The 27,992-nt window shown below is 42.2% G+C and overlaps 1 protein-coding gene across 2 annotated transcripts; it reads left to right on the top strand.

Moving 5' to 3' along the window:
- Position 1: 1 nt before the first annotated feature.
- On the top strand, positions 2-27,988 carry kcnh6a (potassium voltage-gated channel, subfamily H (eag-related), member 6a). 2 transcript variants are annotated; one of them, XM_084371879.1, is made up of 17 exons: positions 2-216; positions 350-680; positions 3,312-3,542; positions 6,163-6,312; positions 6,674-6,777; positions 7,391-7,700; positions 8,538-8,740; positions 18,666-19,091; positions 19,983-20,400; positions 20,652-20,851; positions 22,050-22,302; positions 22,725-22,918; positions 23,075-23,174; positions 23,254-23,532; positions 24,164-24,347; positions 24,883-25,090; positions 25,261-27,988. In XM_084371879.1, the coding sequence occupies exons 2-17, from the start codon at positions 605-607 to the stop codon at positions 25,540-25,542; spliced, it is 3,618 nt and encodes a 1,205-aa protein (XP_084228005.1). In that variant the 5' UTR covers positions 2-216; positions 350-604; the 3' UTR covers positions 25,543-27,988. The 2 variants fall into 2 exon arrangements, with proteins under 2 accessions (XP_084228005.1, XP_084228006.1); XM_084371880.1 differs by having other exon boundaries at positions 2-244.
- The last annotated feature ends 4 nt before the right edge of the window (positions 27,989-27,992 follow it).

Here is a 27,992-nt window from a genome sequence, read left to right as displayed (position 1 = left end):
ATACTGACTTGTCGCTCCTGACAGCCGCTCTTGTCGACTCTGGGGGAGGTGGAAGGGCAGTGGATCTGCCTGATAGGAGCGTCTTCTCCGATGTCCTTATCGCGCAGTGTCCAAACTTGAGGGAGAAACCTGCGATTATAAAAACAAACCGAGAGATCCTGCGCTTGTCAGCTTTTATTCCCAACTTCATCTCCCAAATCAGCTTCCCTTCACTGGGTACAGGACGCCAAATCGTTGGAAACCGGTTTATGAGCTGTTTCTTTTTTCTTTGTAAAGGTCAAGTGTTCTTGGAAATGGCTTTTGCAGCATCCTAGTTTACTTTTTTTTTTTTTCTCCTCCACAATATCAGCGTGCAACATCCTGCATCTACCATCGCCCTGGCAACCAGACCTCCCCTCCATCATCCTCCAGCGCTTCATCCCTCACCATCAGCGGCAGCCTGCGAGGGGAACCAAAAGCTGCTTCTGACGCTCGTCCTCCAACACTGTTTTCTACACGGGTGCCACTTCAGAGCCGTTTTTTTTATTTTCTATTTATTTTAATTTTTTAAAAATTTTATTTAAACTATTAATGTGTCGGAGAAGTCTTCTCTCTCAGCACCAACATGCCTGTGAGACGCGGTCACGTTGCGCTCCAGAACACCTACCTGGACACTATCATCAGGAAATTCGACGAGCAAAGTAAGTACACATGTGATTATAAAACACACACAAAGCAGGTTGAAACACTCGCTGTGTGGTTAAACACCATAAGTTAAATAGTGCTGTCCTGTGTGTTAAATGCTTTTAAGCTATCTGACAAAGAAGGCAGATCCAAATATTTGTGCACAGAAAGTGTGTATAGATAATTTTGTTTAGTTTATCTTCCATTAGCTAAACCCTGTGTTAAAAGGGGGGATAATGCCTCTGAGAGAAGGAGTTTCTGTCATCTTATGTCATTATTTAAAAAAAAAAAAAATGTTAATATCTTCCTTAATCACACTATATTGTCAGTCACAAAAAGGTCACAGCCCCAGCCTCATCATGCAGCCTTTATTTATCACACATGACTGGATATTTAGAGGTTTTGGCAGACTGACAAGCTTTTCTGAAGTATCTTATCTAATTCGTATCAGTGATGTTGGCATCCCTGCGCCGGCTGCTTTTATGTTTTAGGGTTATTGCACCTGCATGTGTGTTTGTCCGCGAGTGCTCACCTGATGTCATGACATTATGTTCCATTAGCTCACATGTTCCACTGGCAGCAAAGAGGCATCCATCCTCACTCGTTTAGGACCCACTAAGGCTTGTGATAAAAGACGGATGTTGCGTTTGATGTCTTCTTTTGACCTGTGGGGTTCACTTTTATCTTCACCTGGAATAATCTACATTTTCCTCCTTTAAATTCTTGTTCTGAAAAGTGACAAAGCATAATACCCTATATCAGGTAGAGTATGATAAACATACTCCACTTTTCTGTCTCGCTTTCAAGTCAGTTTTCCATATTTCGCCCTGGTACGTTTCATTTTGTACCTCACTATGGACAACTCACAGTGTGTTTAATGTGTCAGACTTAAAATAACCCTGATTTCCTCAGATAGTGACCAAACACGGAGAAAAACTTCAACTCTCAATAAGTTTTGGTCTGATTAGCTTTGATACCAATACTGCTTTAATCTGTGGAGCTCCTTTAACAAAAGCTCTATCATGTACGGCCTCTGTCTGTGTGTGTATGTGTGCATGCGCAGCCACATGTGCGTGCACGGCCAGGTGAGTGCACGTGCCACAGCGGTGCTGCTAAGCAACGGTGTGACGATCAGTGTTTCCGCTTTGAGCCCCACATTATGACTTTGGACAGGATGTGCTTTCCACACACCAGAGGAGCTCGTCCCCTTCGCTCATCTGTGTGGGAGAGCTGTTTAACCCAGTTCCACCACAGGATAATAAAAGGTCCTGTCAGATGTTGCAGAGGACATGTATGTATTTGTCATTCAGCTCATTGAACTCCTCCATTAGCAGCTTTCAAACAAAACTGTCCTGATTCATTTTCGTGGCGGACAATGTTTTGGCGTAGTGGCCGAGGCACGCACATTCCAGCCATCAATAACTGGAGCTGGACGGTATATGAGCTTTGAATTACTATTAAGGATTTTTCTGAGTGCAGAGTAACTCAGAGATACTTAGCATCAAAAGGTTTGACATCGCAGGAAAAACCATTATTGGAGCCCAGTTTCCACCTGACACTATACAGCCACAGTGTTTCCCAAAGGACGGGAGTTTATTGGTGGTGGTTGACCATCTAAACAGGGTCATGTGCTGGTTTGAAAGACACATGAGTCCATTGCTTAATAGCGCTGCAAGTATTTTTCCCCAATAGTTTCCATAGTAATTCCAAGCAGTCTGTTGAATGCAAGATGCACATGTGAACGTGTTTTGTGGCAGAAATATTTGAGTGGGACACCTAAATAAATTCAATATATGTGTGAGTAGTTCTCCCAACAATGAAAATGTAGTTAACCCCATGCTGATGGGGTGAAGTTTTGTAGTTCACAAAACATTTCTGGATCTTTACTGCAAAACAGTGTCCTCAAGAACTGAAGTAGACGAGGACAGCTGAAAGAAAAAACAAACAAACAAACATGAATTGGCTCTGTACAACTCATATGGCACATTATTAAAATATATTAAACAAGAAAGTGAAAAGTGTCGTACTGTCGTAAATAGAGACGAGAAAATAAGAAAATTTTTGCAGAATATAAAGACAGTAACATATTGTAGCATTAAAATAATCGGGGCAAATAATCAAAACACATGGATAATTACAGTTTAATTTTCAAATGTCAGGTAAAATCTTCGGGCTAATCACGACAGACGTCAACATCTCTTAAATTCCCTCTAGTTACATTAGAGCCGGTGTGACGCCACAGACGTTATTATGCTGAAGTGCCCACCTGTTCCACTTCAGTCCTCTGGGAAAAACTGTGACACTAATAACATTAGCACCATGAAAAGGTGGGCTTCATTACTTCCACTTCAGCTGATTGTCGAGTGGCCATGCAGGAGATTCTGAACACTTGTACCGAAGCGTGTTTTATTAAATCAAACAGAGTGTGTATAACTGTCGTAAATACCCTAAAGAATTTGATCAATCCAATGTAATCAATTTAAAAAAGTAGTAGGCCTCAGTACATATTCCATCAAAACTGATTGACGAACAGAGTGTGACTACCATTATGTAATATTCAAGCACAAAACGCATTTTCACAACTTCGTTTTCAATATTTTTTACCTTTTTATACTTGAATATGAAACTCGGCATCTTCTGTCCTTTAGATCGCAAGTTCCTGATCGCCAACGCCCAGATGAAGAACTGTGGCATCATCTACTGCAACGAGGGCTTCTGCCAGATGTTTGGTTTTGCCAGGGCGGAGATCATGCAACAGTCCTGTACCTGCCAGTTCTTGGTGGGACCTGGTACCATGAAGAGTGCTCTGGCCCAGCTGGCACAGGCCCTGCTCGGCTCTGAGGAGCGCAAGGTGGAGATCCTCTACTACGCTAAGGAAGGTGAGGCACGAGGGCAGGAGAGGAAAGGTGAATTACATAGATGAGGATGATAGAGAATTTATAAAACCCTATCAGCCTGTTGGCAACCTCAGATCCCTGGGAAGGAGCCTTCTGGCCATCACAAACTCTGGATTATTGGACAGCTTGACTGTCATTGAAACACAGTCACCATACTCATCACTTGTTCCACTATGTACTGTCATTTGCTCCTATTTCGGCCATTTAAAAAACATCTGACCAGTCACTGCTCTTCACGTGTTGAACAAGGATGGGGAAAAGTGATAATAACTTGTTTTCCCCTGTGCTCTGTGGGAACATTTTAGGTTTTAGATTACACATTGTAAATTGAGGAAATTTATTACATCTAAGGCTGAATGTTAAATCGACTTAAATTATCTAAACCCGACATATTTTTAAAGGTTTGTATGTAAACCTTGTGGTACAAAATACTGTTTCTGACGTTGCAGGATGAAGTTTCCCTGTTTTGAATATATCTAAATATATTGGATGATGGCAGATAATAAAGATGGTGCATAGTCCCAAATATATTTCTGGCTGTTATGAGTTAATGTTGTGTCGTCTACCAAAGACGACTTCATGATGAACAGGTCTAGAGTCTGTTCACGCTAGCAGCTGTTTTAGGTTGGCACAGAGTTGAGCTAATATGAGCATGTTTGCATGGTTAGAATGACAATACAAGCATGTTGATGTTTGAGAGGTAATATGTTTGGAACCTTGCCCAAAACTTGGACATCATTTGTAAATTTCTTTGGGTCGCGTATCCATGCTCCAATTAGTAATTAGTAAGCACACAAACTTATGACAAGGCATCAAGTATTCGTGGCATCCATCCAACTGACTTCACTCAAAGACAAAGCCTCATAGCTGAGGAGATATTTCAGTGGTGGACCAATTGACTGTCGTTACCATCCATAAACCCATCCCGCTAACAAAAACAAATACTGATTTTCATTAAAGGCCCTCACAATCAGTCAGCTGTAAAGTGATGGTGTCAATCAAGATTTAGATCTGCCAACAAGTATTAGAGGTAGAATAATAATAAGATTTTCCCAGATTGTAGTAGTGTCGATTCCAAACACAACTGAACAGGAATAAAAAAGATCTTAATCTCGCACCTCCGTGTGTGGCGACCATTTACAGTGACCTGCCATGATTTTTGCAGACCACTACAGACTCTCCATTATCTTGAAAAACAGCCATCATGGCCGAAGCAGGGTTGTTAAAATCAGGCTTTAAATCACGTAGTGTATTATTTTCTGCACTGAGTCACCATCTCAGCGAGACCAAGCAGGCAACATCCGCATCTTAATCTCTTCTCACCATGTTGGTTTGTTTGTATAACCTTAATCCCTTTTATTTTACCCCTCTGGCTCAACAATCTTCTCCTTACTATTTATCAGATTGTTGAGAAGTCATGTGCAAACAAAAAAATATGATTATCACAGATGGGGAGGAAAGAAAACATGAAAAGTATAGAGACTTGGAGATCATGATATCTAAACTGTTATGAGAGAACTGAGTGAAAGAACTGAAAGAAATAACACAGCAAGACAGGCATTTCAAATTCTGATCTGTTATTCCTCGGATGGCATTTTAATGAACGTTCTCTCCTTTTAAACCTTAATTTCCTCTCGACTCTCTGACTTGCTATAAATGCTACCAGACTGATCCGTTGCCTCTTTGGTCTCTGTCACCTGCAACCTTTTAGTTCCTTCTTCACCCATCTATCTGTCACATGCACACTGGCACTGAGGCAGAAACACATAATGGAGGCAAGCAAGCACGCCAAGCTCAGGACGATTACAGTCGTCCACCATAAACACGGATGAATTTACTGTCTACTAACATACACAGACATGTGTCTTTTGTTTGTTTTGGACATTTGGGCATGGGGCGTACAGTCTGCAGAGAGCTGTTGTCATGGAAATGCGATCAGCATGCCAGCTCAAATCCTCTAAGCATCTATTTGTTTTATCTCCCGCTTCCCACTGTGCTCCCCGACTGAACGCGCAGAAAAAAAGTGATTCAGAACAAATCGGCTGGTCTCACCGGCTGTTTTTTATTTCTTTACCTCCAGCCTGAATTCCTGTCAGGGTTTTCTCAGAATGAATGTGTGAATGGGACTGAATGCAGGCAGCACACAATGTGTGTGTGTGGACATGTGTGTGTTTGCGTGTGTGATCTGCTCTCTCCCCTGTTTCTAATTTTAGCTCACACTGATTGCAGACTGAAGTTAGACCTGACCGGAAGTGTTGCTCATTTTGCCTTTTTTAGCTTTCACTGTTTGAAATCAGTCGCTCCTTTACCCCCTCCAATTCTCCTTTCTTTCTTTCTTTCTTTCTTTCTTTCTTTCTTTCTTTCTTTCTGTATTCCTTTCTGTCTGTATTCCTTTTTTTCTTTTTCCTTCCTCTCCCTCCTGTGGTGTCCTTCTGACCTTCCTCAAATACATGACAAAAATAATCAGGTGGCAAAAAAGCTGACATGAGGGGGTATAGCTCAGTGGTAGAGCATTTGACTGCAGATCAAGAGGTCCCCGGTTCAAATCCGGATGCCCCCTGTTTTTCTGTCTTTATTTCTTTTTCTCTCTCTGTGTCTGAAGGGACCTGCAGACCGTGCCTGGTGGACGTTGTCCCCGTAAAAAACGAGGAGGGAATCGTCATCATGTTCATCCTCGACTTCCAGGAGCTGATTGATCGTTCTCTCAAGAAATCAGGCCTCAGGCACAGAGTCGCCCAAGGATGGATTTACTGTAAAGCCTTTAACATTTCTCTTACACCTTGCCTGCATGTTCTCCATTCAAGCTGAGTCTTTCTGTGTTCCTGAGATAAACTGACATGTGATTTTTCCAACTATAAAATATTTGCTAATTACTGTTTGCTCATATGTTTTGCTTCAGTGCTCCATCGATTTATGTCACATGTCATGATAGTCGTCAGCGCTGACATTTTAATTAATAGCTATGCCATGGTTGTAGTTTCCAGTCATGGACGTAGTAGAAATTACCCGCTGGCAAACACTCTCAGTTAGCATTTTCAATGCTCTCTTTAATGCAGTAAAAAAAAAATATATTTCTGATAATGGCTGAACTAAACACAGAGTTTTCCACTCAGGTCAGAACCGCAGGTTGAAGATGAGGCTGCCGGTGCTGCGGTCCATGCGACGACCTTCACTTTCCAAAGATCAGTTTGAAGGAGTGGTCGTGGACTACCTGCAGGTGAGGCGGTATTCAAAAAATAAAACTGCATGTGTGGCCTTTGCAATGCAATTTTTGGATTACTGTTTGCACAACCACTTCACTGCACTGACTTCACTGTTCGTCACACATGCATGAACAAACCCTTTCGTTTTAGGCTTTTGTAATTCCAACTATTAAATATGCACTGTGCAGTTTCATGTTTGCTGCTTCAAATAGCAGCAGGATTTGTTTAAATTTCTAAGACTGATTTCTCTGCCCAAAAGACAGAGAAAAGGAAGAATGTGGAGGAAAAAAATCAACCCAGGTTGAGTTCATCTTTCTCTTCTCAGAGTCTCCTCTCACTTCTGTTTAGACTTCTCTCGTGTTTTTGATGAATGACTTCTCGTGACAGTATTCATACCTGACACCGGAACTGTATCAGGCCAAGTCCAGCTAATGTGCATTGTGGGACTCTTTGGCAGGAATTAAACATTTTTTCCTCCTTCAGGTTTACTTTATATGCTATAAGTTTGGCTGCCTTGATATGCAAGACACAGCAAAATTTCACGAATACTGCTGACAAATACCCTTTTTCTGAGAAATGGTCATTTGTACACTTGAGACATGGGCTCCTGCTTTCTGTCTTTCGCAGCCAAACAGCGAGGAAGTCCCTCTCAAGGAGTTTCGGATCCCATCCAAAGAGAGTTGCATGCAGTCTGAGACGGAGGCTCTGATAGAACAGGACCTGGATCCTCCCTCCCCTGCAGCCCAGTCCTCCACCAAGCAGCGCTCCCTGCTGACCGACCGGCTGGACCCAGGCATCAGCTTCCCCAGGGGAACCTTACCTCGAAGTTGTTCTCGAGATAGCGTCCGCAGCCTCCGACGCGCCTCGTCACTGGACGACATCGATGGCATGAGGGCGGAATGGAGCAGTCGACCTGGAGACGCCCGAACCAACAGCAGTGAGTGTCTGACTGGGACACTGCGAGCATTTCAGAGGGAATTTATGGTTCAAATATAGATTTACTTGTAGCAGCAGAAAAGGAGTTTCTTACACTAAGTCCGGCCTGTTCAGTTGGCAGTCAACGGCCCAAAAGCAAGCCCATTATACATACATCTGCAGGTCATGGTTGTCATCTTAACCCTGTAGCTGCACCCGGAGTTGTCCTGTAATATGAGCTTAACACACCTGCCAGCCAATCAGAAGCAAGTTTGTACCATGGCAACACAAAAAAACAGATATAAAGAAGATAATGTACAGGCGACAAAAACAACAAGCAGCCCTTAACAGATTTTTCATCACGAATCAGTAAAAAAACTTTTCTGTCAGACAAGAAAAGCCAGAAATAGCACTTACAGCCGCCTGATGGTTGTTCCAGCAGAGACACACTAATCAATCCCCCTGCCAGTTTGTGTGTGTCTGATTGTGTGTGTTTGTGTGTGTCCCTCTTCTCTCAGGGGAAATACTTTGTGAGGAAATCATCTTTTTGTGCAGGATACAGGTTCCAATCATACTCTGGACTCTCACTCTGCCTGTTACATTTTCTTTCACTTTCACCATCTTTTTCTGTCCATCTGTGTCTTTGAGACTGAGGCGAAATGTAGTCTGATTGCAGTCTGTCCTGATTCTCTTGTTGAGTACGAGAAACAATTTAGAAGTACATCATCATCGCAAATGAGTCAAATTAATTTTTGAATATTAGTTTTTTATTTTGTTCTAGTTTGTATTTCCTCACATCTCACTACCATTCATAAATTTCCTTGATTTCAATTGCTGATGTCGCTGGTCTTTGTTGCAGATCTGAAGCCCAGTGCTCTGAACTCCACATCAGACTCAGACCTGATGAGATATAGGACCATCAGCCGCATCCCTCAGGTTACTCTCACCTTCAGCTCGGACCGCATGAGACCTCCTTCGCCCACCGAAATCGAAATCATCGCACCCAGCAAGATTAAAGACCGAACCCAGAACGTCACCGAGAAGGTCACTCAGGTCACACAGGTAAGACGAGAAAAGTGAGATGATGGATCCCATTTTACTTTCTCTCTGTGCGCTTCGAAAAAAACGTGAGTGTGAGCTTGTTTGTGAGCTGAATGACTGGATTGCTGCTATCAAAAAGCTAGTGCTCAATGTTCTTGTTGTTTGCCTGATGAAAAATTTGTAATGGATGTGCCTGCAGCCATCGAACGACCATCATTGTGATGGAAAATAATGTGAAAAAGTCAGTTTCAACCAGATAAAATGTAACGTGACTTATTTTTCTTGAGACAAATTCTGCCCACGAGGTGAGAGAATCCACTTCTCAGTGCCCTTATTTCTAGTTTCTCTAGTTTTATAGAAAGGTATTCATGTCATCATGACAATGAAAAGGATCATTCCACTGATATCAACAGTGATGTTTCTTGGAAGTTATTGGGCAAATGATCTTAACTGATTTGGAGATTTATTTTTTGTTTCTTTCATGAAAGTGTTATTTCAGGATTGGATTTTTTGCAGTGTGGGATTAATGTTTTTGAATAACTTAAGTCAAGTTCAGTCTCATATTTAGCTTTCTTTCTTACCTGTTCTTGGCGGCTCCTGAAACGTGTCATTTCGCCACACTCTCACCTCCGCTTGTTGTCTCGGCACATAGTTCAGAAAAAGATACTGAAAGACATCTGCAGTCGCAGAGTGAAAGTGTGAAAGAATCATCTCGCGTCTCACCTGAGGTGTGACATCGGTGGCAGCAGCAGCAGAACGCGCTCATTAGCCACCTGTTATTACACCACGGTGTCTTTGAGCACATTTTGGCACACAGTTACCTCGCACACAGGAGTTTTTCCGCAGTGGAAAAATACTTTTCTGCATATAAAAATCAATAAAAGTAAATAGTTATTATCAGTACCATGTGCTCAGATATTAAAAGTTAGAGTTCTGATTGTGAGTAAGGGTCCCTATCCAAGTGTTAAAGTCCATTGAGGATAATTAAATAATTGTTTCGATTATTCCTACTTTCAGATCCTCCACACTTTGAAAACACCAGTAAAACCCTGATTAATGTCTAAAAGACAATGTTTTGTCAAAGTGACGCATACTTAAAAATACAAAATATAACATCATGTTAATATTAATCTATTATAATTAATGATAATGATTTTCTTTTTCAATTTTTTACATATCTTAGAATCTCATTTTAGGTTTATTATTAAATTTCAATATGTAAAAGAAACTCTTGCAGTTTGATGTAGATTGTGAAATACTAACAACAATATTTAGACGTTTAGTGGAGACAAAGTAGTATAAGAGACTGGTAATAAACTGGTAATATACAAAGTAGCTCTTAAAGTGTAGTACTTTAGCGAATATATTTATTTACATTGAACATCTGCACACACTCACAACATGAATGTCACATAATTGCCTGTTTGGTGGAGCACAGAGGCGGCGGTCTGACACTGTGGTGCACCCTTAATGCATCGCATTAACCCAGTTTATGTGAGGGGCTTCCACAAAGTTCACTGGACTCTCTTTCCAACCAGTCAGAGCCAAAGAGTTATTGTTTTATTGAGTTATGTTTTTGGCCCAGTTTATGTGTTTGCTTGGGATATGGTTTGTTATTTAGCAGGAAAGCTCGTAAACCAGTTAACAGATTTCAATGACAGTTGGTGGTAAATTGGGCCAAGGAACAAGTGATCTGGAGGCCAGTTGTGAAGCACTTTACATTGTTGTTCATAAATACTTCTTGTCTTCTTGTCTGATGTGACATAACTGCAACAACATTTGAACACAATGTACAAATGTTTTAAAATGGATATACATTAAGGACAAAATATAGCGCTAACAACACACAGCTAAACTACAGCAACACATGTCCTATGCATTAGTCTCGCATAGATTCTCATAACACGTCTGTTTATTATTAAAAGGCCCTCAATTTGCATGCTATTTATACAATCATATCACCCTGTGTGACTGCTCTGTGATTGAATGTTGCTGTTTCGGTGGTGGTGAGATCTCACTTCTTCACACCAGGAGGGAGAGTGGTATCGACAGCCGGCTGCGACTCGGTACACAATGCGGAAGCAACGTGGCTTCTGTGGCCCTGGAAAAACTGACTGGACGAACAGAAGGCCTCGTCAACGGCCTGGCAGAGCGCTTCACTCGTTATCTCGAGTCTGCTGACATTATGTACAAGTTTGGCTAAAAAGTGAGCGTCCTCTGTGTTAGGAGTGTGGGATACACTTTATGTTTCTGTTGGAAGGTAGTGTGTTGTTATTGCAGCTGTCGGTCTCCTATTCACAGACAGTTTAGCCCAGAGCTGTGTCTTTTAATCTTGTTTTCTGGAACAACAAGGGACTGAGATATGCTCTTTCCAGTGCAAATCATCTTGTTTCTGCACATAGAGGAACAGTGTTGTGGCAATTTATGAATCTCAGATTGTGATGTATTTTTTCTTGGGGCTCGACATTGAAAAAGATTAAACTCTCTATGTAGTAGTGTGATATCGACTGAAGTTATTTAGGTTTTCAGTGCATGAGTTTCAAGATCAGGATCTCCTCCAGACATTTGTTAAGAAATATAAAAAATAACAGTAGACAAAACAATATTCCAGCGCACAATGGATATGATGAGTTTATACAGAATGCATACAACTCCTTAATGTACAATAAATATATATGAAGATACATATCAGACTGGTAGAAAAAAAATAGTATTCTAGATTGTATTGTAGATTGAAGCCAAATTCGGTGACATTTTTTGTATCTCCATATGGTAATGGAAATGTAATGAGGAAAGTAAAGTCTATACTAGAATCCTGGTGTGTGCTGCTATATTGATATTTTTTTACTGGTTTACCGTGTTTTACTCAGCACCAGATGGCACCCAGGATACTTCAGTTAGTTTATTTATTTGACATGGACATAACAGTTACATCGATGCTGCAATGTGCAAAGCACAACACCTGTCCACGAGAGGCTTTTGAAAAGATTAACAGTGGAAAGAAGAAAAGAAAAGAAAAGAAAAGAGTGAAAATACAATACAGTTGCAAATACAATAGAGGTGTAAAACAGGTTAAGACGGGTTCTTTGATTTAACACCTGTGCACAGAGCTTCTTTACAGTATAAGAAAATTCTGCTTTGGATGATATGTTCTTTCTGCAGGAAAAGTTTTATCATCTCGTGACAATTTTTTAAAACAGCATCTGCTACTTTTCCCTCATTAAAAAAAGCCAGATTTTATAAATATGCAAATATTTTCATTAAAATACTGGACATCAGATTTCTCCAGTCTCTGTGTTTGTGCACTGGAGGCTTCAAGTTTCCACAACACACTTGCGCAAGTTACATCTTGAACCGTGATTGGCTTCCAAATTAGTTGTGACGTTACAAAATCCTGCTTGTGTTTACGCTCCTTTAACGTGACACGACCAAAGAGAAACTTTCCCTGTTCATAAGATACATTTGAAAGATCTGGACATGCATCATCCTGTACAGTGAGGCTCTAACACTGACAATGATAAAACACTTTTTTGAGTGGACAAAACACAAAATCAATATTGTATTGCAGCAAAAAAAAAACATTTGGGTTTGAAATATGTGGGTAAAATTTCACGACTTCTACCTTTACTGTGTCAGTTGGTATAGGAGTGTTTTATTCCCAGCCTGAAATATTGCTGCATCTGCTGTATGTAATGTCAGTGCAGATGGTATTAAGGCAGCACAGGGAAGGGTGTACTCACTGTTGAGTATGAGGATGTACTGTAGGCTGTGTGGAGCTTTTGTGGGGATCATAGAGTGTCTCTAAAGCTGTCTGTGAGAGTGGAGAGGGGTTCTGACGAGATGTAGTTATATAAAAATGGCGGCGGCTGTGAGGCTATTGAGCGGCACTCGGTGGCTTGACGCTGTCAGTGACCTTGGCCTGTAGGGCTAATGGAAGTGGAGGGCAGCGGCCATGCTCTCTGTGCATCTGTCAAACCTCCAACTGCTTTCTGAATCACACCGCAGTCCCCTCTAGCTGCCTTCATGCTGGTGCCAGTTTGGGTTTTTGCGTCCTGTTAAAACAGCTGGAACTGACTCGCAGTGGTGTCACAGTCGTGGGGCCGCAATCAGATGACAAAGCCTGCAGGTCAGGCTCGAGGTCACAGTAATCATTGCTGTTGCCATATAGGAGCAAACTGCAGTCTCTGTCAACAACATTACCAGATGGAGTTTTTCTGAAGAATTACCAAGTTGTTTATGTGTTACTTTAAAAATATGTTGCCTTTTTTGTTATACAATAAAAGTTTTCTTTTTTTTTCTGCCTTTATAATTGGATTTCGATTGGCACCTTACAGAAAGGGAAATGAAGGTTGTCATTGATCTTTGCTCATATTGATTAGTCTGCATAACAGGGAGCACACAGCGTGATTGATTTGACTCTAGCTTGTAAAAGACGGGCTGGTAACTGTAGAAAAGCCCCAGCACACTGACACGAGTTGTGTGTGTGTGTGTGTGTGTGTGTGTGTGTTTTGGAAAAGCAAAAGTGTGTTTATGTGGTGCCCCCTGGCTTTGAAACAGCTTATAGCAGCACACTGTAGATTAATCTGGATGTAGTTTGAATTCACTGTAGTTTTATTTGTGTTTTTGAAAGGAGACCCCATGATTTTCAAGATTTGTGGGCTTGAGTGTGAGTACACAGTTTAAGTGTGAGGGTTAAACAGGTTTATATTCACAAAGTATTCCCATCTAAACATGTGCACTGATCAAACTATGTGTTCGAGAGCAGCCGTCACTAGACATTACAAGTTCATACATATACATTGAGGAGGTCGCATGACTCTCCTCCAATATACTTTCAGAATTATTATATTTTTGCATTTTTCTTTTTTTAAATTTTTGTTTTCAGTTTAGTCTAGTTTCATTTAGTCTCCACAGTGGGTTTGTTCCTTTCAGTTTAGTCGTGTTTGTGTAAAAATGTTTTTCTTTTTGTAACATTTTTATCAGTTTCAGTATTGGTTTTTTTTCTTTAAAGTTTTTCATTTTATATTATGTGGGGCATAATTCAAGATTTAAGAATTTCAGAATAGGTCTTACATCACAAACAATACTCTGCGTTAGGCGAATCAGTCATGGAGACTTGTCAGTCTCAATTAACATAATGCAACAAGGCTTCTTCATGTTTGTTGTGCTGACATGTTTGACCAAAATTGATGAACACAAGACATTTCCTGTATATTTATATTTATACTCTACATTTTTATATATTATATATTATATATCTTTATATAATAACTCAGTTAATGTTGTCCATCAAGGTAACTATGTTTGGTTGGTTGTTTGTTGGTTGGTTGGTTTGTCAGCAGAATTACACAACAAAACTACTGTCTCCTATTCACAGACAACAGATTTTGGTCTTGGCCCAGGATAGTCCCCATTAACTTTAAGTGCAGATCCGGATAAAAACACTTTTGTTAATGTCTTAGTGAATGATGCATGGATCTTGATGAAAGAAATCAGGTGGCTGGTATGAATGAGTGAGAACGAGTCTCTCTGCCTATGAGATTTCACAAACATGTAAAAAACAAAACAAAAAACTATCCACTAGTTTGTTTGTTATTTTTTTACAGAATAATGACAGATTGTATTCAATCTGCCTTTTTTTGTACCTGCAATTAACTTATAGTAACTCAAAAACAGCACATCATAAATTGTCATACATTCATCTATGTCAACCTTCAGACAATAGCATATGCAAAAAATGCATGATAAATTTACATTGCATGTAAATACAGTAATAAGCATTTGCATAATTATCTCCCAATAAACTGACCGACCATAGATAAAGCTGCCTATAAATAGCAAACAAACAGTGAAGAATGAACAGTAGAGTGCTAAAGTAAAGCTCTGGCGTCTCAAGTTCAGTTAAAGCCTGAGTGTTTCCTCCTGATAGCAGTCAAGCTGTCTTTCATCACGTCAAGCAGGACCTACTTTGACTGCAGTTATTGCTTGTTGAGCACCAGTGGAGGAGGCGGTGCCGTCATTCAGTGACCCACAGGATCATTTTTTTTAATGTTTGAAAGCGTATCCCGCGGTGAGGGCTGGGCTACAGGCAGGGAGGATGAACGAGGGAGCTGGAGGGAGGGAGTTACAGACGGATGGACAGAGGTCCCTCTCCCGCTGCCTCTCACGTCGTCTCTTAGTCTTCTTGTTTACCCTGTGGTGGTGCGCTTCAGCATGAGCTTCAAGCATAAACTGCAGCCTGTGAGTACCTCATCCCTACTAGGGTCACTTTGAGCTCCCTGGTTATCTTCAAACTCTCCTCTTCTTTATTCAGCTCCCTATTTGTGAACCTTTCCTCCTCTTCTCTCACTCTTTCCCTTCCTGCTTATCTCCTGTAGCTCCACAGGTGAGCAACATCAGCCATGTCACCTTGCTATGACGAGGTCATGTCAGTCTATTTTCAAAAAGTTTGCGCACAGAGTCTTCATCTTATTTTGCTTTTATAACATTTTGTATCTGAGTTGCTCCTCTTTTAGGTTTACTGAAGGGGGTTCTTACATGCAGAAATGGGTGTTGTGTTTATGTGTAGAGCGGAATAAAACAGGATGAGGAGGATGCAGTGGCTGAAAAGTTGAATTTCATGCGAAAGATTTTGCGCTTTGCATTGTGTTGTTATTTAAAAGTAAAATAAAAAGTATAAAATACAATCCATAATGTTGCCTGCCATTTTATGATCATGAATATTGAGTATCTAAGCTGTAATAGCTACTTTTAATGCTCTAGTTTCACATATTTTACTTTTGCTTTTATGATCTATATCTCGTTCAGTCTTTAAGCTTCCCTTGCACCTCACACCTCAACTGTCTTTTCAGTCTAATACATATGAAACTGTGAACTCCGGCTGTGTTAATCATAAAGTCAGACAAGCGGCAGAGAGCTGTTGCGTGCAAACTGGTGATGGCAGTTGTTCGCTGGTCGTCATTATGAAACAGAGCGGACAACATCAATAACTTAACATTTCTTGGATGAGTGAACTTTTGCTCGTGTGTTTACATTCTCATTACTGTGTTGTCTTTTCACATCTGTTCAGCTGCTGTGGTCAGTTGCCTACACAAATCCTCATGAAGTGACAGTGAATCCTGTGTGATGTCCAACCATAACATTGTTTCTAAATGCTGTATTCTCTTGGTCATAAAAAAAACAGGTTCATGGAGCAAGAGCAGAAGCCAACATCCCTGTGGTTACATGCCATAATGAAAACATATACTAAGTTATTATGGGTATTCCTTGAGAGGATCTAACTTCGTTTTTTCCACCTTGCATTTTGTTTACCAAATATGGCCAGGTAGGCACTTAGTAACATTTTGATATAGTACTTTGTCCTTGAGGATCATTTCAATTTGACTATTTCTAGCGACTGTTTCCATGTAAGCTGGGAAACTGGAAAGAAACAGCATTTTTGCAAGGGGAGTTGTTTTTTTTTTTTGAAGAACTACTCGTGGTTCCTGTGTGAGTGTTGTGGAGGCACTGCACCTACTGGTCACGCAGGTCCAGCTTTTGTGACTCTGACCATATTTATGCAAATAAAAAAGCAAATGAGGGTCTAACCACTGGATGTTTTGTTAGGCTATGGGAGGACAACAATGCACAAGGAGGATTTTTTACATGCGCTTGTGACTTGGTGTAGATGTGGAGGTCAGCAACGGGTCATCAGAAATAGATAGTTTGTTAAACGAGAGTTTCAGAGAGTCAGCCGGCTAACAAGAACTAAGTAAAATCACTCGTGCTGCATGGCGCCCAATCAATGCCGGCACTTTATTCTGGTTCGCAATTGAGCAGAACGCTGGCAGGAGGGGTCACGTGGTCCCAACAAAATGGTCATCACAGGCGGCAACAGCAGCAGGTGAAGCCATAGTGGGCTCTTTAAAAGCAGCAGTTAGAGATCTGACTCAGTTTAGTGCCTGTGGGTAGAGGACAGAAGCTGTTTGAGCTGAGTTTGTGGTCTTCGTATAATGTCTGTTGTTTTTCTGCAAGAGTGATGCAGGACAGGAGATGGCCACGACACAAGAGGCAGGTAGGGCGGCAGAGGGTGCGGAGGAGTCTTCTCCTCTGCTGCAGCGGTGAACACCAGGAAGAGAGCCTGGACACAGAGGCTCTAATTGTTGTGCCGGTCAGTGGGATCTTAATACTCAATGCTTTACTGACTCTCTCTGTTAACCTACTGCTTTGTGTTGGACTGCCTGTTAATGCCGTTCAACAAATCATTCAGGGAGTGGTGGCAGCGCTGAATTGGAGGAAGTTTTTAGTTACCTCGGGGCACAAATTGAACATTGATGCTTGATTGGCTTTGACATCGACTGTCCACAAACAAGCATTAATACATAGTGTGTGCAGCAGCTACTGATGCAGGATATTTTTGTTGCCTCCCTCGAAGTGAAGTGACAGACTTGTTGTTTTGTTGAGAACAACTCACACTTTCTAGTGCTTGGCTCTGATTTCTTTTGTCTTCCCATCAGAAGGGAAGGCCGTGTCTCAGTGTTTACTTTTTGATCTACCAATGCTGATCTGAGCTACTGCTAGTGGCAACAAGTTAACACTTTCTGCATCCTAAAACTATTTTGCTACAATTCTTTTATACTTCAGCAGCACTGATCCTGTAATGCATCATGCCTGGTTTTTGGTTTTTGTTTGTTTGTTCCATTTCGCCCAACTCCTGCATAATTGATCAACAAAAACAGTTTTGCTTTGAAGGGTTTCTGTGTACCAATGTGTAGCAATTCATATTTAAGTGAACTTGAAAACTGAGATCTTCCCCGTCTCTTGGTTAACAAAACAAGCCTATGGATGATTTGTTTAAGTTGTTTTCACTGTGCTGGACTGTGGATTTCTTTGTGAAGGATGTGGTCAGGTTTTCGGCCACAGTCCAAAGGATGTGACTTGATGTACGTTCTCGAGTGCCTCATCTCAGTGCCTCTTAGCTCCGCTAACAGAGAGCACACTTTAGTTTATAAAGAGTCTGCTAACATAAACCAACGACCGGCCTCCAGCACAACACAGAAGTTCAAGTACCATTATTTCAGAGTTGATCAAATAAAAACATAATACTGTTCTTCTGAGGCTGCTTTGTGGAGGAGAGTATAGAGAAACATTGTGTTTAATCATTGGAAACCACAGTGTCTTGCCTGTTGTTTTCCAAAACAAAAGTTTGAGTAAGTAATGACTAAAATTATCAACTTTTTGCTGCAAAGTCTCTGGACAAACCTCGCAAAAACCTTTCATTCCTGTTTTAGTAAATTAGTAGTAGTAATAATAATAATTATAATAATTATAATAATAACAGCCAAACAAACATAAGAGCAGATTCAGCTAAACAGTTAAATAAAACACACACACACACACACACACACACACACACACACACACAAATATGCACAATGTCAATACCTACTATAAAAACTAGTATGGCAGTAGAGTGCATACCTCCGCAAGGCCCGACAGTCCCCTTTTGCAATCACTCATGGAGTCTGTTCTGGGTCGAGACCGATCCTCCATCAGTGTTTTGTAGAAATCAGTTTAGTAATTATTGTGTAATCCTGTTGACAAACCAAGCAACCAACAAACAAAACAAAGCAACGGACATCGGTGAACACATAACCTCTTTGGCAGAGGTAACAACATCACATAAAAGACAAATAAAAACAATAAAAGTCACATCACATTTGAGTAATTAAATAGGCTACAAATAAAAACAATGAAATAAATATTACATTACATGAAAGTCAATTAATACAAATAAAAACGATAGAGAATCAAATAAAAAGACAATAAAAGTTCATTTAAAAAGCAATTTAAATACGCAACTTCCTTTCAGCTCAGTCTCCATACAGCACACTTCATCCCATTAGTTATGGATCCTTCCTCCATTATTTCTAACATCCTCACCACCGTCCTGTCCCTCTCTCCTCAGGTGTTGTCCCTTGGTGCTGATGTGCTACCAGAGTACAAGCTTCAGGCCCCACGCATCCACAAATGGACCATCCTTCACTATAGCCCCTTCAAAGCGGTGTGGGACTGGGTCATCCTGCTGCTGGTCATCTACACCGCCGTCTTCACACCGTACTCGGCCGCCTTCCTCCTCAATGAGGTGGAGGAACAGCGGAGGAGAACCTGCGGCTACACCTGCAACCCGCTCAACGTGGTGGACCTGGTGGTGGACGTCATGTTCATCGTGGACATCCTTATCAACTTCAGGACCACCTATGTCAACCACAACGACGAGGTGGTCAGCCACCCGGGACGCATCGCACAGCACTACTTCAAGGGCTGGTTCCTCATCGACATCGTGGCTGCCATCCCCTTCGATCTGCTCATATTCCGCTCTGGGTCCGAGGAGGTGAGAAAGACGGATGTCAGCGGTTTCACCAATGTTGTCTCACAAAGCTAAATATACCGTTTTCACAACAAACCAAAACAAGAACCTTTCCTGCAACAACTTGTCAAAACGTCTGCTGTGAAAAAGTCTGTTGGCGAGCGGTGTCGTTTTAAGGTTCAGTAAAACTACAGTTCAAAAGTAAGTGTAAGATGCTATTGTAACAGCGGCTGTAACGGAGAAGTGTGCAGGGCTCTGGCTCTCATTAATCATCCTTCAAACATTCAAAGTAGGACAAACAATAGAAGGTTGCAAGCTGCTTTGCTGAGATATCTACCCTGTTTGGAGGAGGACACCACTTGCAGAGCATCCACAGGTCTTCACAACTGCAAACTGAAAAGACACAAATTACACTTTTTGTCTGTACCGGCCGCCAAAATGACCAAAAATTGGTTATTGAATTTATTGTAAACTGGAGACCATCTTGGGATGAAATAACACTTGCTGTGATGACGGTTGTGACGGTACTGCACATCGCCTCAGTGGTAGTTCCAGCTTGCCACGATCAAAAACTCTCCGCACACACACAGACTCACAAAGTGAAAACAATAAAAGTTGCTGCTGGTAGCGAGAAACGAGGTCATGTAGTGACAGAACCATTGTTGATTTTGGATAAACAACAACTTTAAACAGTTATTAGCAACATTCAGTTTTGAGATACAGTAAATCCATTTGTTGCCTAAAAGTCTTTGCTTAGTTTGGATCGGTCCAACTTTCAGATCCCCAGTTTAATCGACGAGAATCTAAATCTCAACACACACAAAGTCAGTTTAAATTTTAGTAACAGGCAACATCACTCGTTTGAGCTTATTTTACACTATATCACTAACATGAAGTCTGTTCTGTCTCCACCAGCCTCAGACGACCACTCTGATTGGATTATTGAAAACAGCCAGACTGCTGAGGTTGGTACGAGTGGCCAGGAAGTTGGACCGTTACTCAGAGTATGGAGCTGCCGTCCTCTTCCTGCTCATGTGCACCTTTGCCCTCATCGCTCATTGGCTGGCCTGCATCTGGTATGCCATCGGCAACGTGGAGCGCACAGGCTCTGCCCGCATCGGAGGCATGAAGATCGGCTGGCTGGACAACCTGGCTGAGCAGATTGGTAAACAGTACAATGACAGTGATGAAGCCTCTGGCCCTTCCATCAAGGACAAGTACGTTACAGCCCTCTACTTCACCTTCAGCAGTCTGACCAGTGTCGGTTTTGGGAACGTCTCACCTAACACCAACCCGGAGAAGATCTTCTCCATCTGTGTCATGCTCATTGGCTGTGAGTAGAACAAAAGACTTATTTACAGCCGTGTTCGTGATGATCATGCAAACAGACTTAGGCCAAAGAAACTGTGAGAGATTGAGAGAAATCTGAAGGACAGTCTTGGTATTTCTAATGACCAAAGTAGCTACCTGAAATCCATCCTTCAAATTAGTGTTTGTAAAATAAATGTCTGAATTTTGTTTTAATTGCTGAATTTCTTCTAAGTGCATGCTCTGATCATTGTTTCTGTCCTCTGTCCTGTGCAGCTCTGATGTACGCCAGTATCTTTGGTAACGTTTCGGCCATCATTCAGAGACTGTACTCAGGCACGGCCCGCTACCACACCCAGATGCTGCGGGTCAAAGAGTTCATCCGTTTTCATCAGATCCCAGGAGGCCTGCGACAGAGGCTGGAGGAGTACTTCCAACATGCCTGGTCCTACACCAATGGCATCGACATGAACGCTGTAAGTCTTGTAAAAAAAAAATACTGTTTCATCTCTTAAAAGTTGTGTATAAGAGGGGCTATAGCTCAGTGGTAGAGCATTTGACTGCAGATCAAGAGGTCCCCAGTTCAACTCTGGGTGCCCCCTGGAGTTCACCTTGTCTACATACCACCAAACCACAACCGGCTGGGAGTTCTTGACATGCATGAAGAACAAGTGTAAATGTTTGATATCTGTGTAAATTTTATAAACTGCAAACATCTACTTGCTCCTGCTGTAGGACTATATATGCAATTGTTCAAAATATTTCACACTTTCTATTGAACGAACATACCTAAATAATTCTATCCACCGAAGAGGATGGTAAAAACAAACAGCCTTTGAAAACTATATATGTAGCATGTACCAGAATATATTATCGCGATTGCTTCTCCCGCTTTCCCTTTTTCAATATATCTTATTCTTGACTTCATATGCAGCATTGCAGTACCTCTAATATTCTGTGTTTGACCTACATGGGCTGTTTGCCTCGTTCTGTCCTGCTGCAATGACCCAGTTTTCCCACAGTGAACTTTCATGTAACCTTGTGCTCAAATGAACAGAAACCCAGGTTTTCTATGTTGCACTACAAGTACATTTACTGCCAGAATGAGAAATCTTTTTCTTTTCATCTTTACCTTCTGATGAAATCTCTTCCCCTATACTTGAAACAGGTTTTGGGATTCATACATGTAACTGTCTTGCCCAAATAAATCTTCACTGGCCAAGTTGTTTGAAGGGGGTATAGCTCAGTGGTAGAGCATTTGACTGCAGATCAAGAGGTCCCCAGTTCAACTCTGGGTGCCCCCTTCTCATACAAACAATCTAAAGAGACTCTGCTGTGTTGGGAGGTTTCGTTTACACTGATGTGCGTCATATCGCTTCTTCAGCTGTGGCTGCCAACAGCACCAGAGCATGATGTAGCCAGAGAAACAGCATTAGCGCCTGCCAATTCAATGTGAGAATAGATAATCACTTGGAGCTACTGTCCTTTGTGTCCTGCCTGAATCAATCTGACACATTGCACTCCTTCCTTCACCAACCAGTTTATATTTATGTACCTTTCAGACTCCTTTTTTCATCTGCATTTTGAGAAAATATGGTTTTAAAAAATACAAATACGTGCAAGAAAAGTTACAAATAAAACCTGCAGTATATTCATCTGTGCCCTCTGTTGCAGGTTTTAAAGGGTTTCCCTGAGTGCCTGCAGGCTGACATCTGCCTACACTTGAACCGCAGCTTGCTGCAGAACTGCAAAGCTTTTCGAGGTGCCAACAAAGGTTGCCTGCGGGCTCTCGCCATGCGATTCAAGACCACCCATGCTCCGCCGGGTGACACTCTGGTCCACAGTGGGGACATTCTCACCGCCGTCTACTTCATTTCAAGAGGCTCTATAGAAATCCTCAGGGACGATGTGGTGGTGGCCATACTAGGTGAGCCAAAGTGACAGTGAAAGCGGCTTACGTTGTCCTTTTTTTTCCTTTTGTCACTTTTTCGTGTTTGTTTGCTCTTCCACCCGACTCATCTCGTTCCCACAAAGCGACAGCCAAAACTCTCAACGCCCTTTGCTCCACACAACACACACACACACACACACACACACTCACACTTCTTTGTGTGTTGTGTTGCCAGAGGTGTTTGGGCACAGCTCCACTTCCATTCCACTGTGGCATTGATCATCAATAGGGCCAGCAGTCTGATACAAGCTGCATAGGTCATTTCTTTTTCAGCTGTGTTTTAGGGGAACAATTTGTTCATCAAAATGTTGTCAGTAAACTATTCTCACTGTAACTTGCGGTGGCTGGCTCACTTGGTCAGACTTGTACTGATTTGTGCTTGTCTGTGGTTTCTGCAGGAAAGAACGACATCTTCGGCGAACCCATCAGTCTGTACGGGAGGCCAGGTAAATCCAGCGCTGATGTCAGGGCTTTGACCTATTGTGACCTTCACAAGATCCTGAGAGATGATCTGCTGGAAGTGCTGGACATGTATCCCGACTTCGCCGACATGTTCTGGAATAATTTGGAAATCACCTTCAACCTCAGAGATGTGAGTGCCACCGGAGGGTGATGTTACACAGATAAACACCATCTAAGTAGTTATCACAGACAGAAATTAGAGAATGATTTAAGACAATCCAAAAAAAATGTTATGCTTGAAGAATGTGGTGTGTATTTCTGAATTACTGAAGCTGATATGTATCAGGCAGATAGAATAAACCAGCCAACCCCAGGCAGGGACTCTGAATGTGGCTACCGGCGGACAAGGCATCGGAGAAGCTCCCTGCGTCGTCGAAACCGACCAGGTGAGTGGTGGTTAAAGGTTTTTACACATTTCCTTATGTTTCTGTTCAGCCTAATCTCCATATTGTCTTGTCTGCACAGACGGCATGGACCGCGAAGACTCCTACCCAGATCAGTCCTGTCCGATGGCAAACCACCACCAGGGCACGATGGCAGAATCCCACTGGGAAGACCTCTGCAGCAGTGGTAGTATCTGTTCGCAGTCTAGTGATGACGAAATGAAGCCCATGGGACACAGCAAAGGGGAGCTGTACCCCCCCGGGGGCGACACAAGAGACTATCCCCCAGCAGTGGTCAACCTCCTACCTCACAGTGGACCCTCAGCTGGGATGGCACCACCTGGAGGAACACCATACTCAGGTAAAAACTACCTACAAGCCCTTCATCAGTCATGCCTGAATAGCCTCCAACAGACCACATTGAGCCTTAGCCTTACCTCAAGAGATTCAACACTTCTCTGTTGCGCTGAGCTCCCATTTCGGGCAAAGTCAGATGATACGATGGCTAGCTGCACCAGTTAGCAGCAGTTAGTGGTTACTCTGGTGATATGTGCCCAATTCTTACATATTGCGCCTTTAAGAGGGTTACCAAAATACTAGGGGGACATCAGATACCACCATCTTGAGGGATATCAAGAGGAGTGAATTTAGATAAAAGTTGGATTTTCTTCCTTTACCTCCTCGAGTCATAGTGAGAGATTTGTGATGGAGTAGATTTCAGTCTGCAAACCTCCTTGGTGCCAAGACAAGTTTAGAGGACTGAAGTTAAAATCCAAAGAGCAAGTTTAAGTCAATTTTCTAAGAGGGAAATGCAACAACAAAAAACTCTAAAATTCATCTAATCTAATCTGAAAACTGAACCACAATAGAAATGCCTGAGTAAATGTTATATTGTACCATTTTGAAAATGGTGAAGACTATATCTTTAGAGTACAGTTTCTTTTACAGTTTGCATTACAAATTAAAAGGAAAAATCCTCGTCTTCTCCACAGCAACAGCCCCTATCAGCATGTCAGGCCTGTATGGCTACTGGCCGGGCCGCAGAGCCAGCCAGTTCTCAGAGAGCCAGCGACGAGCCTCATCGGTCAGGGCCAGTTTCCACCCTCCACCCTGCGCCGAGGATCGGCCCAGCGAGCTGGAATCCAGACTGGAGCTGCTGCAGTCCCAGTTAAACCGGTGAGTTATGCAAGAGCAAAATGTGATTAAAAGTAGGGGGCACCCGGATTTGAACCGGGGACCTCTTGATCTGCAGTCAAATGCTCTACCACTGAGCTATACCCCCTCTTGCATATATCACCTGGGTGTTTGTCTTCATTGTTGTCATTCACTAATGACTAATGTTTACTTTTGAGCTCCGCCCTCCTCTCCTGCTGTGTTTGCACATCAGTTCCCAGCTGGTCACGCGCTCACAGGTGTTAATGTGTGTTACATATGTATGAGAGAAAAGAAGGAGAGAAAGGACGAGAGACAAACAAAGATAGGAAAGGGTCAGAGGTCAGACTGAAAATGTCGAAAAAATTCTCTGCGAAGTGAATCGTGTACGTGCCTCCTTTGAATTGCCCGTCTGCTTATGTTTGTGTGTGACAGAGATGCTGTAGAGAGAGCAAGAGAGAAACCTAGTGGACATTTTTGAAAAAGCAGATGAGAGACTCCATAAAAAGATCAAATTCCTGAAGTCATATTTGTCGTTATCTCTCTTTATGCTGCCAAGGCTGGAGACCCGTATGACCGCAGACATCAACGTGATCCTGCAGCTCCTGCAGAGGCAGATGGCCCCTGTGCCTCCAGCCTACAGTGCTGTGTCGCCCAGCCCTCACCCGCCTCACCCCACCACCCTGTACAGCACAGGAGCACCCACAATCCACACGGTCCCTCCAATCCAGCCGGTCCAGATCGACAGCACTGCCTCACTCCTACAGGTGTTGTGTTCAGTTTACAGACTTATAAGTTATCCCAAGTTTGCAACTCTGTGGACATCAATTTTTAGATGTTAATAGGATTAATTCCAGCAACATCAAAGTGAAAAGTTTGTCAATCCTTAAATCAGCAAGAAAGTGAATAAGCTCATTTCTTCGGTCTCTCTTTACAGAGTCCGGACTCTGACTTCAAGCACAAATCCAAGGACTCCCTGTCCAGCGGGATCCATCTCACTGTGGCCTCTGATGACACCATGTCCATGTCGCCGGATGCCGACCCACCACGTCTGCCCTCTGTGGACCTCACCCCTCCTCAATTGTCAGGGGCCCAAGAGCCTCCGGGACTGCTATGCGGCAGCCAGCGCTTCCCCTCCCTCCCTGAGCACCTGGAGACCTCCACAGAGATGCAGGAGATCCAGAGGCATGTTTCTGACCCTGTCTTGCCAGGCAGCTAGAACGCCAACGCCAACGCCACAACGCCAAAGCCTGGTTCTTTTGGACGGGACAGCCATATGTTCCCCACTCTGTTACTTTCTTTTACCTCCCTTAAAACCTTGTCTGTCCTGTTCAGATGCTGCTGTAGAGCGTGGGATGCCTTGCCTTCCACGTCACTGAGGGTGCAGAGTGCCTCGTGTTTCTTACATACAGACTCTGCAGCGCCCCCACAGGCTGCTGTGCTCCTACGTCCCCTCACACCCGAGGTCCTGTGCAATGAAGAGATTATTCCTGCCCAGCAGGGTGGGACAGCTGTGAAATATGAGCTGACAGTAAGCAAACAAACATATGTATGGACCTGAAAGTTACACAAACCAGACCAAGGTTTCCTTGAAGGGAGGTGAAATGTCAAGGACTACTAATATGTTTCACATTTGAAGAATTATCTGCATTCACTTTGTATAAGAATTGCACATTTAAACGTGAGCTGTAGAAAAGTATAATAATTTACTTGGAACTGAATTTATTTTCTCAATATTAAGATGTGTTTCCACCACAGGAACTTTGGAGGAACTCAGTGCTTTTCCACCGCAGAGTTCAGGGTCTAAATTAAGTTCCTGGGGACGTTCCCCTCTTCTCACTTCTTAGTTTTCGCACTGCCCTCTCCTCTCCTCGTGTCTTTGTCCCTCCCACATGAGATCCAAGCAGAGACAGCAAGGAAGAGACACGAGGAGAGAGGAGGCAACATGCATTTTGCAAAATGAAGCGCTTGTGCAGTGTCAATTTAATATTATGGTGAGGCACAGCCGCATCATCTGGTCTTTATTTTTTGTTATAGCCTACTGCTGTACTTTTTTTTTATTTCTGTCAGATGAGCATAACAGTGATCATGGCAAGTTATTTACTTCAGTTCACAACATGGGACAATGTGACAATAATCGTGATATCAGGGTGAATTGTCATTAAGTAATGCGGTCAGAGCAGCGATCATCTTAAATAACTCAACTTATGAATACCCTGGAAAATGTCCTGCTCCCACAACGGTTTGTTTTCCAGCTGTGTGTCCCGCCTCCTTTTTGTAACAGGTGCTAAAAACACTTCCCTAAAGGTTACACCTGTGCATCCTCGCTCATAGCTCGTAGTAAGTCTGATGCATTTTAGGAATTGAGACATCATTCAACATGGCGTGCTGAGATTTCCAGGTAACGTGTGGGAATAAAAACAATGATATAATAATTATAAACTGTATTTATATAGCACTTTTTATCAAAGTTACAAAGTGCAAACAAAAACAGACATGGCAGATAAGAAGAAGAATAAAATCACTAAAAGTTAAATAAGATGGAGTAGAGAAGAGATGAGGAGGCACAGAAAAGAGAAATGAGAAGATTACATTATTTTAGTCGCTGCTCGGGGTGAAGTACAGGAAGTTTGAGGGTGGGGCTAACAGAACAGAACATTTCTGATGGGTCAAGTACTTGCAGCAGTTCATTTCAGCCACCATTTTTATAAATCTGCTGCCACAAACCAGTTTGTTTTTTGTCAACACATCAACATGGAGTTACAGGAAAAACGCATATGACAGATGGACCGACTACGAATTAATCGTCATTATGGTTGAATGGTCCCGTGCAAAAATAACATATAAAACAGACATGCTTTTTCATACGTAAGAGGACTAATTTGCCAAATCGTCGCAGGTCTTTAGACTGTGGTGGAAATGGAGACAACAACAGGTCGAAGGACCCTTTTAGTTCCTTGAAAAGTGGGTGGAAACGCAGCTTTAGAGATGTATCGTCACATTAAGGACGATACATCCACTAAATGTAATAAGTCTGAGTGTTATAAGTTAGAGACTCACTATTGTTGTTTTGGTGTTTGTTGAAAAAATATCAAAATGCATACCATAGCTGTCTGGCACACTGTGAAGGATGGGTTCAGGATCAGAGAGACACTCCTTGAAAGTGTAATTTTCATCTCATATTTCATGTTCTGACAGTTTGACATGGATCAGCACTACGTACAAGCGTGTCGTCTGATCATGAGAAGGTATTAACGACATAACAAATCAAGCAGAGTTTCTTGTACATTCAAACGTAGCTCTTACAGTTTTGTTTTGATCATGAGTGCATCGCTTGATCTCCCCTCTTCCTCTGTCTGTACATTTGCGCTGATGTGTTTATCTGAAAGTGCCAACGGAGGATAGATACTTAAACACTTAAAGGGAAAAACTGCCAAAGGTTGTTTTACACAGACTGATTGACAAGTGACGTGGATGGTAGCTGTCAATCACATGCAGACGCAGAGACGTCGTCTCAAGACGTCCTCTGTTAAGATGATTTCACAGTTCCAGCCACAAGGTGAATGTAATGACTTTTTAAACATTTATAATTCTGTATAATGTTTCTTGAAGCACAAATTCCTGTTATTTATCTTTTTTTAGATTAAAGACACACTGCAGAGTTACACT

The sequence above is a fragment of the Pagrus pagrus genome (genome assembly GCF_965226575.1).
Source record: "Pagrus pagrus genome assembly, chromosome: 13".
NCBI lineage: Eukaryota > Metazoa > Chordata > Actinopteri > Spariformes > Sparidae > Pagrus > Pagrus pagrus.
This window is presented reverse-complemented; position numbering and strand designations above follow the sequence as displayed.

Bases quoted from the DNA above. Each gene is read 5' to 3' on its own strand.
- kcnh6a (XM_084371879.1), top strand. From the start codon at position 605: ATGCCTGTGAGACGCGGTCACGTTGCGCTCCAGAACACCTACCTGGAC. The intron at 3,543-6,162 runs GTGAGGCACGAG...CTGTGTCTGAAG, and splicing joins CCTCTACTACGCTAAGGAAG to GGACCTGCAGACCGTGCCTG. The intron at 24,348-24,882 runs GTGAGTTATGCA...TATGCTGCCAAG, and splicing joins CTGCAGTCCCAGTTAAACCG to GCTGGAGACCCGTATGACCG.